The 15,692-nt window shown below is 35.8% G+C and overlaps 1 protein-coding gene across 2 annotated transcripts; it reads right to left on the bottom strand.

Annotated features, from left to right (window-relative positions):
• Positions 1-6,188: 6,188 nt before the first annotated feature.
• On the bottom strand, positions 6,189-15,010 carry LOC141664183 (histone-lysine N-methyltransferase ATX5-like). 2 transcript variants are annotated; one of them, XM_074470083.1, is made up of 17 exons: positions 14,340-15,010; positions 12,556-13,371; positions 11,874-11,946; positions 11,692-11,791; positions 11,436-11,560; positions 11,190-11,335; positions 10,814-10,918; positions 10,194-10,258; positions 9,058-9,268; positions 8,360-8,590; positions 8,211-8,266; positions 7,942-8,122; positions 7,645-7,734; positions 7,481-7,567; positions 7,234-7,305; positions 6,638-6,738; positions 6,189-6,544 (listed from the first exon to the last, which is right to left on the bottom strand). In XM_074470083.1, the coding sequence occupies exons 2-17, from the start codon at positions 13,354-13,356 to the stop codon at positions 6,511-6,513; spliced, it is 2,478 nt and encodes an 825-aa protein (XP_074326184.1). In that variant the 5' UTR covers positions 13,357-13,371; positions 14,340-15,010; the 3' UTR covers positions 6,189-6,510. The 2 variants fall into 2 exon arrangements, 1 of the variants encoding a protein (XP_074326184.1); XR_012551870.1 differs by lacking the exons at positions 6,189-6,544; positions 6,638-6,738 and having other exon boundaries at positions 7,280-7,305; positions 7,481-7,582.
• Between the last annotated feature and the right edge of the window lie 682 nt (positions 15,011-15,692).

Genomic DNA, 15,692 nt, shown 5'->3' with positions numbered 1-15,692 from the left:
ACCACACAAATGTCTATGAGAACAGACATCCTTCATAATGAAGCAAGCATAGTATGTACCGATCTTTGCGGATTATTAATTACCAGTTAGTAATCCTACGACCAGGAACTATTTAAGTTTAGAGTTATCATCTTTTAGGTCTCATTATTATGATCTCATCACAATCCATAAAAAGCTTTACTCTAAACTATGGTATATCTTATTTAAACACTTAAATAGATAAAGCCCGCAATAAAACCAAAACAATTATTTTATTAATATCAATGAAATCAAAACAGATTACATAAAAGTTATTCCTAAATCATCATACATGATTGGACTTAGGACACATCTCTTTCACCCTCCAAATTAGAAGGGCTATAAAGTCTTGAATCTAGAAACAAGAAAAATACAGGTTTCTAGAGATGTTGTTTTTCATGAACAACATTTCCCCTTTCACATACCTAAATCTACACATTAACCTTTGATTCCATTCTTCTTACCAGCTAGTATAGAGTCTTATTACTTCGACCAAGATTTGTTGCCAACTATGTTACAGACTCCTACACCAAATACTGCAACATCCGAATCTGAGTCTTCTACTTCAGATATTGATACATCAAACTCTACCATTCCATCACAATCTCCTATTCTACCTAGAAAGAGTACCAGAATTATCAAACCACCATCTCACTTACATGATTTTTTTTTGCAACAATGCACATATTAAAACTGATTTCCCTGAACACGGTCATTGGTGTAATTTGGTATCCTTTCAATACCTATCTCCTGTTTCCCATGCTTTTATTGCTATTTCTGAGAATCTAAGAGAACCCACTACCTATGAGGAAGCTTTTAAGGACTATAGATGGGTGGAAGCTATGAATACGGAAATTCAGGCTCTTCAAGATAACAAAACCTGGGTAATGGTACCTCTCCCTCCTGGTAAAAAGCCAATAGGTTCAAAATGGGTTTACAAAATTAAGTTTAAGGCAGATGGCAGTATAGAAAGGTTTAAAGAAGATTGGTGGCTAAAGGGTATAATCAGCAGTGGGGGATAGACTATTAGGAGACATTCTCTCCAATGGTAAAGATGACCACGGTTAGATGTTTATTGGCTATTGCAGCTTATAGACACTGGGATTTGCATCGACTTGATATTAACAATGCTTTCTTACATGGAGATCTCCATGAACAAGTGTATATGTTACCTCTTGCTGGATTTCAGACTTCTCCAAATCATGTCTGCAAACTTATCAAATCATTGTATGGTCTAAAACAAGCTTCCAGACAATGGTTTGCTAAGTTAGTGGGGGAACTGTAGTTCAAAGATTATATTCAATCAAAAAATGACTATTAATTGTTCATTAAGAAAAGACTGCATCATATCACAATTATAGTTGTCTATGTGGATGATATCATTCTAACTGGAAATAATGCTGGTAAAATTCAGGAAGTCAAATAACATCTTCATGATACTTTTAGTATTAAGGATTTAGGAAGATTGAGTTATTTTCTGGGAATAGAAATTGGATATCTTGAATCTGGAATTTCAATGTCACAGAAAAAGTTTACCAGAGAATTATTGCAAGAAGCAAGGGATGCTGGAATTATAATTGATAAGACTTTGGTTACACCTTTGCCATTGAATCTCAAATTGAAAGCCGATGAAGGAGAATTGTATGCAGATCCTACTTTATACAGATGTTTAGTGGGAAAATTGAATTTTCTCGCTAATACAAGACCTAACTTGTCTTATACTGTTCAGCATTTAAGTCAATTTCTTCAAGAACCAAGGGAGTCTTATTTTCAAGCACTCTGTCATACTTTAAAGTATGTATGTTCAACTGCTGGACAAGGTATAGTACTTAGAGCAGAAGAACAGCTTACACTTCAGGCTTTCTCTTATTCTGATTGGGGTGCCTGCTTAGATAGTAGAAGATCTATATCTGGATATGTGATGTTACTTGGAAAGTCACCTGTGAGTTGGAAATCTAAAAAACAGGGAACCATATCTAAAAGCTCTTCTGAAATTGAATACAGAGTTATGTCAAATGCTGTATCAGAAGTAACATGGTTAGTTCGACTGCTGGATGAACTTGAAATTAAGAGATTGAAACGTGTGACACTTCACTGTGATAACCAAAGTGCAATTCATATTGCTAAAAACCCCGTGCAACATGAGAGAACAAAACACATCGAAATAGATGTGCATTTTATAAGAGACAAGGTTTCAGAGGGATTAATACAAATAGCATATCTACCAACCACTGATCAGATTGCTGATGTGTTCACAAAGATAATACCTTCTCAACATTTTGGTGAGTTGTTGTCCAAACTAGGCATGATTCAATGCCAGCCTAGTTTGAGGGAGGCTGTTGAGAATATTGACACAAAATTAAGTCAAGAGGTCAAGGCAGAAGAGAATGACAGCACAACTCAACTGATTGATAATTAGTGAAAGGGCATTTTTGTAATTACAAGCTTAAGTTCAGAATTAGTATAAAAATAAGGAAAGAACAGTCATCTAGTTAGTTAGAATCTTGAGTCCAAATATTTGAATTAGAAAATATAATCAGTAGATCTAATCTTTATGGATCTCTCTTCTCTCTCTCTCCCAATCTCGCTATATCACTTTGCTTATTCTGAGAATTAGTATGAAGATATAAAACTTTGTATTCAGTAATGAAGATTGTTATCATGATGTATTGTGTTCGTTATTTTGTTTGAGTCCGAATTACATCTTTCAACAGAATTGTGCTATATATGGTTTTAAAAGGAAATTATAGGCTACATAGTATACGTATTGAAGAATCGGCGGAGAATTGATAGGTGGAAGAAATTAAAAGGATATTAAAATAAAAAGCTGCGGAACTGGAACGGGTGCGCCTTGTTTTATCGTGTGTCCCGGATAAAATAAAGAAGATCAATATTGAAAATAGATGGAATAGAAGTACGGCTTCAAGAATAATGTTGAGAGCCCCCCCCCCCATTCAGGAGTGTGGCCCCATGTTTCATGCGAACCCCTCCATATATTACTGTGATAAAAAAACATAAGGACGTGTCTTACCAAATAACAAACATGTTTGTGCATTTATGTGGTGCAAAGCGCGCCCGTAAAAGTTGGCATTTTGAATTGGCTGGAAATGTATGAAGATTGTATATCATTTTGGTTAAGAATAAAAGTTAATGGGCTGCAAATTGAAGTTCGGGACTCTCCGACAAAAGTTTGGAGATTTGATGCGGAAAAAGTTAATGGGCTGCAAGTTAAGAATAAAAGTTTGGAAATTTTGTAACATGAATGTTCTGTAGAAGACCTTGTCGATGTTGATGCTCCCCTAACAGAGGATGCGCCCTCTAAGGATGATAACCTTATCGATGTTGATGCTCCTCTTACAGAAAACGCGCCCTCCAAGGATGAAGACCTTGTCGAGGTAGATGCTCCTCTTATAGAGGACGCGCCCTCTAAGAATGAAGACCTTGTCGATGTGGATGCTTTTCTTATAATGGACGCTCGCTTCAAGGATGAAAACCCTTGTCGAGGTTAGACACTCCTCTTAGAGAGGACGCGCCCTCATGATTAAGAATAACATAAATTTTTGCTTAGGTTTAAAGATAATGGGGATGAATGTTTTCCATGTATAACGTATTAATCGGTTAAAATTCTTTGGCTGCACCCTTAAAACTACACCAAATAGGTGTGCCTTAGTGAGAGAACGATGCGTACAAATTTTTTGAATCAACTAAAGTTAAAAATTCCAATCCCATTTTCAATGACATATGGAATTTGGGGGGTAGTTGTTATAGCCAAAACTTGGTACAAGAGATATTCGGATCAAAGTCGGGCAACATAACTCAATATGGGCGGATGCCAAGTAAATGGTTTTTCGTGGACGGGTTGGTGCGAGCCAAACCCCTTGGACAGCTTGGTGAGCCAAAACCCTTGGACAGGTCAGGGCAAGCCCTTACCATTGAAAGAGTTAGGGCGAGCCCTAAATGTTTGATTGTCAGATTCCTTGGACGGATTCCTCGGGCATGATTAAATTGACAGATTCACACATTGGCTTTCCTTGGACAGAGTTAAGGAAAGCCCTAACCATTGAATGAGTTAGGGCGCGCCCTATAATGACAAAAAAAGAGATCAAAGGATGATGACGCAAGGGTGGCACCAATATATAGAAATATTTGGGCGCGCCCTTAGATTCTACTTGGCGCGAAATACAACTTTGACATTTTGCTTGGACGAGGACTTTGGATGCTTTAAGGAGGAAGAATATTATTATTACTAACATATTTACTGCATGTACTCTATTGAACAACTCATTCCTGTAATGCAACCACGGGAAAGCGGTGTCCGTGGTCAGAGACCTCCAGGGGTATGCCTGGACGGAAGGCATCCTCCTGTAGTCAATGAGTATCCTTATTGGGGATGTGGGGTAAACTCTGGTATGTGCTTTGGGAGCTCTGTCTCTATAGTAAAGGTGTGTTCTCGTTGGTAGACTTCGGAGTATCCTGCACTTTGCACTCAAAAGTTTGGGATAACTTGCTGCAATCTGGTAGGAGCTCCTTCTCCGGGGGACAAGAATGTGTCCAACATTTGGGGTGAACCACGGCTATACCTGCGTTCACGGAATAGAGAAACAGCTGGTAGCAGAAGGTTATCCTTGGCAAGGGAGATGCCTTATCGCGAAGTCTTGAAGCCGTGGACGAGCCTTGAACCTTTGTGGTTGGGCCTCATCGGCGGACATTCCTAAGACTAATTGAAAACGATTTCCAGTAGGTTTCCTATTGGGCCCCGGGACAAGAAATCTAAGCTCATTAGGTTTTTTGTTCCCCAAGAACTACGTTGGCTTGATCCCTTATAAATAGGGATACGTAGATAAATTATAATGGGTGAGAAGTGAGAGCGCAAAGGAGCCAACACTAACCCTAAGCAATCTCAGCCACCAAAAATCACAAATACCAAACACTGTTCATATAATCTGATGATTATTGTTCACGTTTTCCGACGAAAAACCACCGTTATAGATTTTATTTTCGGCTACGAACCTCAAATTTTGTTGCTTCCAAATTTCTCCGTCTAACTGTATCGGGGTTGGGGCAGCTATCAGAAATCGACATGAGGCTTTCTTCGTGCTAGAGTTAATTGTATAGTTGGTAAATGGGTACCTCGTGAAGCTGAGGTTTTAAGCTTAAAGGAAGCTCTATCCTGGGTTAGGGAGCTAGGTTTGGAACATTGCATTTTCGATTCCGATTCTAAATGTTTGGTTGAAGCAGCAAAGGTGAAGATGGAATGAGCTATTTCTATAAAATTGTCTCAGATTTATGTAAGCACTATAATCATATAATCATGTGCTATTCCGTTTTATTCGTAGGTTTATAAATGGTATAGTATTGGTAGGTCTATAAATGGTATAGCACATTTATTAGGTACATATTTTATGTCCGGCACGAGAGAGTGTCCCCAGTTTATTCTACTATCATATATTAATTTCTGATATTAATTGAGTAATGCAACTACGTTTCTTTCAAAAAAAAGTAAGATAACTAAATAAAATATATAGTACTAAGATATCTGTATATTATTTTTTTTCCTAATATAATCACGTAGTATATTATGCAAATACCTTCGTGAAATATATTTTTTAACAATTATTTTTCATATTATTTTTTCCTTGAAGTTAAAATTACGTAATTAGTTTTACTATATGTCAAATGTACATGCATTTGTTATAAATATAATAAAATATAGTATTATAATGATTTAAATCAATATTTTTGTTCATCAACTCCAACAAAATGTCTTATATTTGTGCCTTATTATTAAATTAATAATATAATTAAATTATAATTAGAGTGAAAATAAATAATGAGAAGAGAGATGTATAAAAAAAAGAGAAATAATTTTTTTTATTGAAATAAATAATACAGAGCATGCATAATGTCTCAAAATGAGACATGATGGTTGTCCTAGTCATTGAGGCACTACTAAGGCCGAACACTTATTTTTGTTCAATATGCTTCAAATTTTAGTTTAGGATAAGAACTCTTGGACTTGCTACCAACCGTATTCCGATGATCAATCATATTTAATCGTACAATAATTAACGAATAAGAAATAATATCAAACTCCGTATATCTCATTAGTGGCTCGCTTTATTGTGGCTCCTTTCCGATGATCTATCATATTTACTCGTACAATAATTAACGAATAAGAAATAATGTCAAACTTCGTATATCTCAGTATCTCTAAATATCAGCATGGAAATCCAGTAAGATTGTCATTACCGGTATGTGCCAAACAATGAACATTCAGGAAATTGGAATGAGTATGCTTTTTACTTCTCGTTCTGGACAATTACAAATGATTGGTTTGAAAAAAATTATGATTGCTAATTAATCCTGTATATTGTCAGAGAAGACTATCCCTATCTTTTGAGGGTTTGTAAGAATTATTATCTACAGTTTCTTGCCTAGTTCATAAATTGCAGACAGACTGGACACAAGCAGGGGACCTTCTATTCGTCGCTCTCAGCTCTCATCAGGATCAAAATTGTAATCATACCTGCAAACAGAAACATGATTAAATAGCTTGGCAAACATGCAAGTCTGCAATTATGTACACTAATGGAACTTAAGAGAAATGATCGCAACCCACGTCAACTCATCTCCAGCAAGCACACTGGTTTTGGCAGTGAGCACTATCCTGCTTTCTTCTCCGCCCAGACTTAATATCCTAGCATTACAATTGGGCATGCACTGCAGTATAGTCACAAGCAAAAGTTAAAATAAACGTCAATGTTATTTCACATACACAATAGCCCAGAGGGTCATGATATGTAGATTTACAAAACAAAGAATGAACCCCTTTATCGAGCTTGAAGAAAATTTAAATGCCCTTCTCTAGCAGAATATACAAGTAAAAGTTCCGGGAAAAAGTTGTCTTGATCCAAATTTCGAAGAGAACTTTAACTTCAGTGATGTTTTATGTCTGCCTAGTGAACAGTTAAATAAAACTGACATGCTTATTGGACAAGATAAGCCTAGTGCTTGCAAGTTCCCGAAGGAATGGAAACTTGAATTTTAAGGCATAAGAAAAGCAATTGTCTCCAGAAGATTGGGAGGATAAACTACAGGGAACCAGTTAATATGCTTACATATTGGATAGAGAGGAAGAAAAGATGCATTTTATGGTTGTTTTTTTTTTTTGCCAAATTGCATTTTATGGTTTAAATTCAATACTGTAGAACTTACTGAATGATTGATCAAACGAGCAATGTTCCTCCTCTCAGTAGCATCAATTACTACTTCACTGATCTTGAAAAGCTGCAGAAGACAAGAGTTAAAGAATAATCAAATTATAGAGACTAACTCGAATTACAAATTAACTATAATTTGTTGATCTACAATCTTATTGGACCCAAAACAATAATTACAAAATAACTAATTTTTCAACAACTTCATTTACACCATGCTTTCAAGCAGAAATTAATCAACTTACATAACAATATTTGCCTTTTACACGGTACTGTGCCTCTCTAACATCAGCCACACGCTTCCTTTCCATCACGCCGCAATACTCCAGAATCTAGAATAAAAAATACTATCGGGAGTGTTAATAAACAGATTTCTTAGAAGCTTTTAAATACTAATTCATCTATATACCATTTCTCCTTCTTGAATGTCCGTGCGAGCAAAAAGTCCCCATCCATGTGTTCCAGATTTGCCAAAACAAAACCTATGATTTTCAATTTTCTGAAGCACAAAGATAAAACCAATATGTGACAATCAAATTTTGTAGAACATATAACTGAAGTTGCCACATGTTTAATTTTGTACAAAAATTTCTACTATAGGGTTCTAGCAACACTACTCATTACTGACTTGTGCAGTTGTGATGTGCAAGAATTTAATGGTGTCACCAAAATATGAAAAGAGATTATGGTTACGTCCCACACTTACCTTGCTATAGGAGAGATGATCTATATTGAGGTTTGATCCGTCTGCCTCTCGAATTGTACTGTGATTAATAACATGACCGCCTCCATGACCAACATTCATACTTTTCACTAAAAGTGCTTCCTCTATTGATGCACGAAACTTGCTAGGTTTGTATCCATACAGTTTAGTCTGTGTCCGGAATCTGAACAAGGCATATCCAAAGTTATTAATTCCAATCCATATACACAAGATATGCTCACTACTTTTTACCGAGAAATAAGGTAAGAGACCTCTCCATGAAGTCTGCAAATGGATATATATTACCTTCCTTGATCCATCCATAATCCTACATGTGAATAAATGTTGAGCATTAAACAATGAAACATCAATAAATGGGAGAGATAAAGGGGTGGGGAAGGGTGGGGCAGATGGTGATCACCCTTTCTCTTTTGCTATTGAATCCATAGAACATTACACAGATCCTTCCGGGTACACAGGCTTTGCGAACACCCAGAGGAGCTTCCCGTAATGGGTCGATGACAATAGCTGGCCAAGCGGGTGATCTTTCGAAGCATTTGGCCCAAACCAAATCACCGTGAAAAAAGTCTCCTGAGGTGTAATAATCCTCTTTTGTCTTCACCGGAGCAGAAGTAGCAGCAACAGAAGGAATCTGTAGTCAAATATTAGGCATTATGACTTCTTTTTTTCTGCTTCTTTGTTTTTACATTATATACTTGTTATTAATTATCAAAATACTATTAACATTCCAAAATTAGTAGTGCTATTAAAATATTTATACATGTTGCTAACATAAATAACTACATTTGACTAATGGATACAACATTAAATTTATATACTACTACAAATATCAACATCCACAATGCAACTTACAATTTGAAATGTAAGCTATATATGAGAATCTGTTAATATTAACACCTACTATTTAAATTTGTTATCGCATTTGCAACTTAATGATAAGGGAACAATTTCTATAAATTAAAATGCTGCGAGTATCAAGGTAGCAGTGATAGTAATATATTCAACACTATCAAAAAACACAAAAAGGTTCAACATAGCAGATAAACTCCCTGAAAAAAAAAAACAAAGTGCCTTCAACATATACTTCATGATCTGTACCTGCTTTTGCGATCTTCTGTAGATGCGACACCTTGCAGAAGAGAATGGCTCATACTCATTCACTTCTGCAGTTAATGGTTCGAGAAGTTCATTTGTCTTGCACGACACCAACCTTGATCCCCGTACAGATTGTGATTGATTAAGAAAGTCTTTGGCACCAAAAATGCCGGTGGGAGTCCGTATGACTATACCGTTACTTGCCTCATGGTCACTGCATTAAGAGCATGATTATGAAGCTGTGTAGTCTAAGCATTTAAAGCTAAACAGCTGACAGGCAAATTTTTTGCATGAGCACACACACACACACATTGATAATAAAAAAAAACAGTACAAGTTGACATCATCCACTATAATGTACCACTTGGTATTAAATTACTACATAGAACTGTAGAAGTTCGAAGAATCTTATTCAGATAAATGTTTTCATCCACAATACACAGAAAGCCATGTTCTGAAAATTCTCTGCTAGGATCATATTCCTACACAGTAAACCAAATATATCAAGTATATCCAGCTCGACACATAAAATGTATACTTGGGAAAAGTATCAGGTTACATTTGGAACTTGAATGGGGCAAGGAGGTTAAAACTCGGAAAATAAATGTTTCTTAAGATAGGAGGCAAAAAATGTCTGATGTATATTCTGCAGACAAATGTATAATATGGGTGCATTGCATCGTAACTTAGGTTGGGCCGGACTTCAAATTTATACCAAATCACATACAAGGAGTTGGATTAAAGTAGGCTTACCAAGCACCAGTAAAGAATCATACTGCTTTCTGCAACTAAATGATTTAAATAATAGAAGGTACTTCATAAACAATTATGATACCATGACTAATAAAAAATAGCAAAGCCTAATTCTTTTGTCATGCAAGCCAAAAAAACGAACTTCTGAAATTAAAAGAATAATAAGATTTAAAACTAGACAGTATCCGTACCATTTCATATTAGCTATTACTGTTCGTAACAAACCTCTTCCATTACGATCACAGGAGACCATAATGCACCAAATGAAACCCATCATAACATCATAATGAATGAAGTAATAGGTAAAGTAGAAGCATAACTATCAAGATGACAACACAGCAAAAACAACATCAAAGACAATATTGATTGCAACATTTTTTTCTTACCTGTGGACAGCACAGTAGGACACCCATTTGGTGATTTGCTGTCCATTCTTCTCCAAAATTTGCACCTGAAAAACGGAGAACATGAAATGCTGGATCTTAACCCTTGTACATTTTGGAAAGAAATAAAAGCCCATTTTTTATATAAAGAAAAAGATAACAAACTTTAAAAGTCGACTAATTAATTCTAATAGGCCAAAGTTTGTGAAGAACAAAAATAGGAACCTCTGTCTCTACCTTTCTGAAGCACAGCCACAGCCATTAAAGATACTACAGTAGAAGAGGGAAGCTAAATCTAAATTTCAGTCAGAAACAACTTTCCTCTAAACTGGAAGAACGTAATTCATTCTAAAAAGAAAAACAGCTAACCGAACTACTTTAACAAGGAAGACGACTATGACATTAGTATCAATGTGTAGCTCCCAATATCAAGAAGTACATATAGTGTGTCTTGGTAGATTTTAACCAGCATAATAAAACTATAAAAGTGAATTTAAAAAGGAAGAGGATAGTTATCTTATAACACCAATAACAGAACAGCTTTTGTACAGTTGCATGCTGGGAAAAATAATTTCCTTACAAGGCTAGTTACGTGCATGCTAATAACAGTAGCGGGAACTTACTTCCATGTGATAACCGGCTTTCAAAGCACACATTGAATGGTAATAAGTAGAACACCTGCAACACTGCGTGCAAGAACCATGCACTTGCTTGCAAATAATACATGCCTGTCATCAGAAGTCATAATGGATGATTATACAACAGTCACTCGGATATTATTAGCAGCAAGAAATGCAGCGTAAATATATAGTTACATGACCAAACAACAGAGGCAATTCCATCACAAAGTGCTAGGATAGGTAGTTAATTTTCTATGCTAGAACCACAACCTATAATAGAGATAGGGACACAAGCTTAAATATAAGAATGATAAAACTGATAAATTTAATTATATTAGTTTTGTAGTAAAAATCAACTTTGTCTTTTATATCATTGCACCTTCATAAAAGAATCTAACGGGGTTCTTAAAATCCCAACAGCCGGTTCCATTTTCTCAAAGTTCAGAAAACCAACTTCAGGACGAAACCATGCACATGTGACATGAACCCACAAAGTGTCAACATCAGTTGGCTTCAAAGCACCACCTGCACAGTAATTCATTACAATATAAAGAGATTAATTTAGTGGTATATTTGTCTGTGCCTGTGGTTGTGCGATTGTTTAGCGTGTCTGACATATACATGCCTTTAATTGGGCACATGCAACACTCTCTCCCAGCATCTGGTATTTCACAAACTCTACAAAACCATGAAGTAAAATCACGATCGCCTGTCACGCCATAGCATTCCTGATGGACTGAAATTTCACATCTGGGAAGAAAACAAGAAGTTTTGTAATTCTACTTGAATCATAAATTCACACGGTAAAGCATACTTGACAAATTCTTTACAACCGAGCCATGATTCAGAAGCTGTATATTAGTTTGGAGCTAACAGAAAACCTGTTACATAACACGATTTTGTTATACTCCCAGTCCTCAACCGAACCACAAACAGCACAACGTTCTGTCGTCCACTTTGGGCAAACAGGCTCATACTTCTCTGTCAGATCAGAATGCAATTAGATATGAGAAATTAGTTTTCCACAAATTAACCAAGACACAGATGCTAAAGGTGCTATTACCTTGTAGAATTGCGCATAACTTCTGCTTCTTTAACTTCAAGGGCTTTATGTCAAGTAGTTTATACTGCAACATCTGCAGTGCATTCATTAAATTATCAGGGCTGCAGCCCAAAGGGAACACTTAACATCAAAATTAATAAAATTTGCCTCCACCCACAAATGTGACCAACGAACATATGTTTGGCATTCAAATTATATATGTATTTTGATAGACTAGTTCCGATCGGGGTCATCAGAACAGACCAAGAAGAACAATAAAATGTATTAGGTGTAAAGCAGCAAGTATTTAAAAATTAAATTAGAGAACCAATAAACTAGTATCCCGTTGATACTCCAGTTGAAATTTCAATACAGCCCGAATTGCATTTCAACATAAAATTAAGTTGCGACCAACAGAATCATATAGATAGACACTTGAAGCAGAATAAAAAGCAAAACATTAGACCATGTCATCACTTGAGCAAAACTAAAGAAATTGCTGGCACTGATCCCAGAGGTCAGGACCCGGATAGTTTGACCACCGGGTAAGTCAAAGATTTTGAAATACAGATCCACTAATATCTTTAATATGTAACTGCATCAGCAATAACATCATTTACTTTCAGCAAACTAATTTCAGAGAGTACCATAATGAAAAGCCTGATTAAGACAAACACATCAGTTATGGTTATGTCACACTTACCTTGTTATAGGAGAGATAATCAATATCTTGATTTGATCCGATTTCTTCATCAGTTGTATTGTCATCAGTTTCATTATGCCATTCCAAAAATAGTATTTCATTTGGTGCAACTTGCTCCTCATCTTCGTGCAATTCAACTTCTAATGGTGGAGGTGGAGGTGGAAGTTGATTTGGGCCTGGATGCATATCTTCTGGAGCAGGTACCAGAGTAAACTCGAAGCAATCATAACCCTCATCGGTATGAACTATATTACCTGCAAAGATGTTATAAAGCCCTAAATATTCGTACCATCCCCTTCTTAGTGGACCCCCATGTGCATATAATCTGATTAAACTCCCGCTCATCATTGTTTCTCGAAGGGCCGCATTGTATGCGGTATTTTCTTGATCACGCATGATTCTTTGGCGTAGATGGAATGCCCTTTTGATGTCAGCACCGGAGCCACCAGCACGATAAGAAAAGAAAGGATTTACATCATGAAAGTTATGTGTTGCGTATTTAATTACAAGACATGTGGCTGTGGCATTAACTCCAATGCAAACCCCGTTGACAATGTGATTGTGATGACCTTTGAGAACTAGTTGATGACGATACCGATATCGCTCACCGGCAACACCAAACTGGTGGCCCTGATTTCTCGCTCTCTCTGACACAATTTGAAACTCGTGCCCGTGAAGATCCTTCGTAAAATTATATGCTGCATCTACATTATCGCCTAACTGCATACGGACATGGAATGTATTGAGAAGGACAAGAGCTGGATCCACTTCTTCTTGATCAAGAAGTATAATCTCTGCCATGTTTCTGAAAATAACCTGGAAGTACAGATAATAAATTTCAAGCCAAATTTACAAGTATCGAAAAACTAAGTCCTGCATTTTAACTAAAATAGCATTTCCTACTCAATTCTAGCTCCTGCCTTTTAGCAAAAACTAACTAGTATCATTTGGAGATTATATTCCTACTTCAATTATCATTTGTACGAGAAAACTAAAGTCGGCTAAACTAGCTCCTACATTTATGAGTCTCTTAGTTACCAAAAACATATAAAGAAATTATCACATAACATATTGCGGTTGTGGAGGGGAAGATAAAACTTAGTCTATTTATCTTATGTGTTGTTCGGAAAAATTATATTATAAGAAAATAAAAAACAAACAACGAAGTACATGAGTCAGGATACTGCAAAATTTGATCAGGTTGTATGTCACCTTCCGTAATCCGGAAACATACAAAACAGAAACTAATAATCCAACCAAATTCATCATACTTGGCCGCAATTAAGTTGAATTATATGTAAACATATACTAACTTATCATATAGACATGGCAATGGTCGATGATGTTTTAACACAAATTGTGAACACAGCATTTATTCCCATACATTTGACCTGATCGCAAGTTATTGTAATTCATGTTGAGTAAAAATAAACATGTAAAACATGCACAATAACAAGCTAAAAAATTGTACAACAAATAAGAATAGACTGCATGACATGACATACACGCTTTGTGGCATAATGAATTCACAATCTGCGGAAAATTGACCATTTTTTCACAATGACTCTTTACACCTCTTTGCAAATTGCACAAAACTTCAGATCAGATACATGTTATCCAGCGCACATACAAACTAGATTTCCAAATTCCCAATTTATTCACAACTAATTTTGTATTGCAGTAACATAAGCAACCCTAACACATAAATATATAAAGTTCACATGTACATTAAAATTTGTACATGTACATATATGACATACATACATAGGCATAGAAGAAATTACCTGCTAATTAACAGTAGACTAGGTTTAGATGATGTAGAGTGACTTAATCGCAACAGCAGTACTGTAGATGTTCAATTGAGTGAAAAGAAATCACCGGAACGAAAAGAAATCACCGTGAAAACATATCGGACGAGATCGCCGGACAACCGATCGGAGAAGAGAAGACGAGATCACCGGAAAACAGATCGATCGGAGAAGAAGGATTGGAGAAGCCTAATTTACTGCTAAGTAAAATCGATAATCGTCACGGAAAGCTGTTGTTTCTTAAGCGTGTACTCGGTGTGTTTGATAATGCTTGAGAGAGGTATGAAGATCACAATGATCTGCTCGTTGCGTTGAAGTGAATCATAGAGATGATGTAGAGTGTCTTAATCGCAACAGCAGTACTGTAGATGTTCAATTGAGTGAAAAGAAATCACCGGAACGAAAAGAAATCACCGTGAAAACATATCGGACGAGATCGCCGGACAACCGATCGGAGAAGAGAAGACGAGATCACCGGAAAACAGATCGATCGGAGAAGAAGGATTGGAGAAGCCTAATTCACTGCTAAGTAAAATCGATAATCGTCACGGAAAGCTGTTGTTTCTTAAGCGTGTACTCGGTGTGTTTGATAATTGCTTGAGAGAGATATGAAGATCAACGAGTAAAAATTAAGAAGGAACAACTAAGTAATATGTACAACTACAAAATTTTAGTCTATGAAACTACGCGGCTCCCCTGCTCAACCAAAACCAAAACTAGGCGGGAAACGTTGTTGCTAACCGGATGCTTAGCTGGAGAGCTGAGCTGTAAAATTATTTATAATATTATTTTGGATTTCAAAAGTTTGGGTATGGACTTTAAAAAAAACTAACAATTCTTAAAAATTCGTTGTTAATTACTTCAGATTCTAAAAAAAATTGTGGGTATTCAATCAATATTTCAAAAAAATAGGGAAAATGGATTATTCTATCACTCAAATATTATACATGTTAAAAACTTATCAATGAATTAAATGGTTTATTTTTATCGACCCTAATCTTACATTTCTTTTTCATTTAAAGTCATTCCGTTAATCTTGTCTAAAAAACATCAAAATTTGATTGATTAGGTGGACAAACCTCATGAAATATAACCCGACCACTATTTTAAAAAAAAACTAACTGTTTTTGGTGTTCTCAAAGATCAAACTCGATTTAAAAGTGAATTTATAGTTCAAATTCCGAATTTAACTAACCAAATCGATCGTTGTGAAATCATCTTCCTGATTTCATCAACAAAAATTGATTTAGGAAATTTTCAATTAAATTCAAAAAATTATATATTATTAAAAATAATTCGTGAATCGCGTATATTATTATATCCGAGAAT

Source organism: Apium graveolens, chromosome 6, assembly GCF_009905375.1.
Source record: "Apium graveolens cultivar Ventura chromosome 6, ASM990537v1, whole genome shotgun sequence".
Classification (NCBI taxonomy): Eukaryota; Viridiplantae; Streptophyta; class Magnoliopsida; order Apiales; family Apiaceae; genus Apium; species Apium graveolens.
This window is presented reverse-complemented; position numbering and strand designations above follow the sequence as displayed.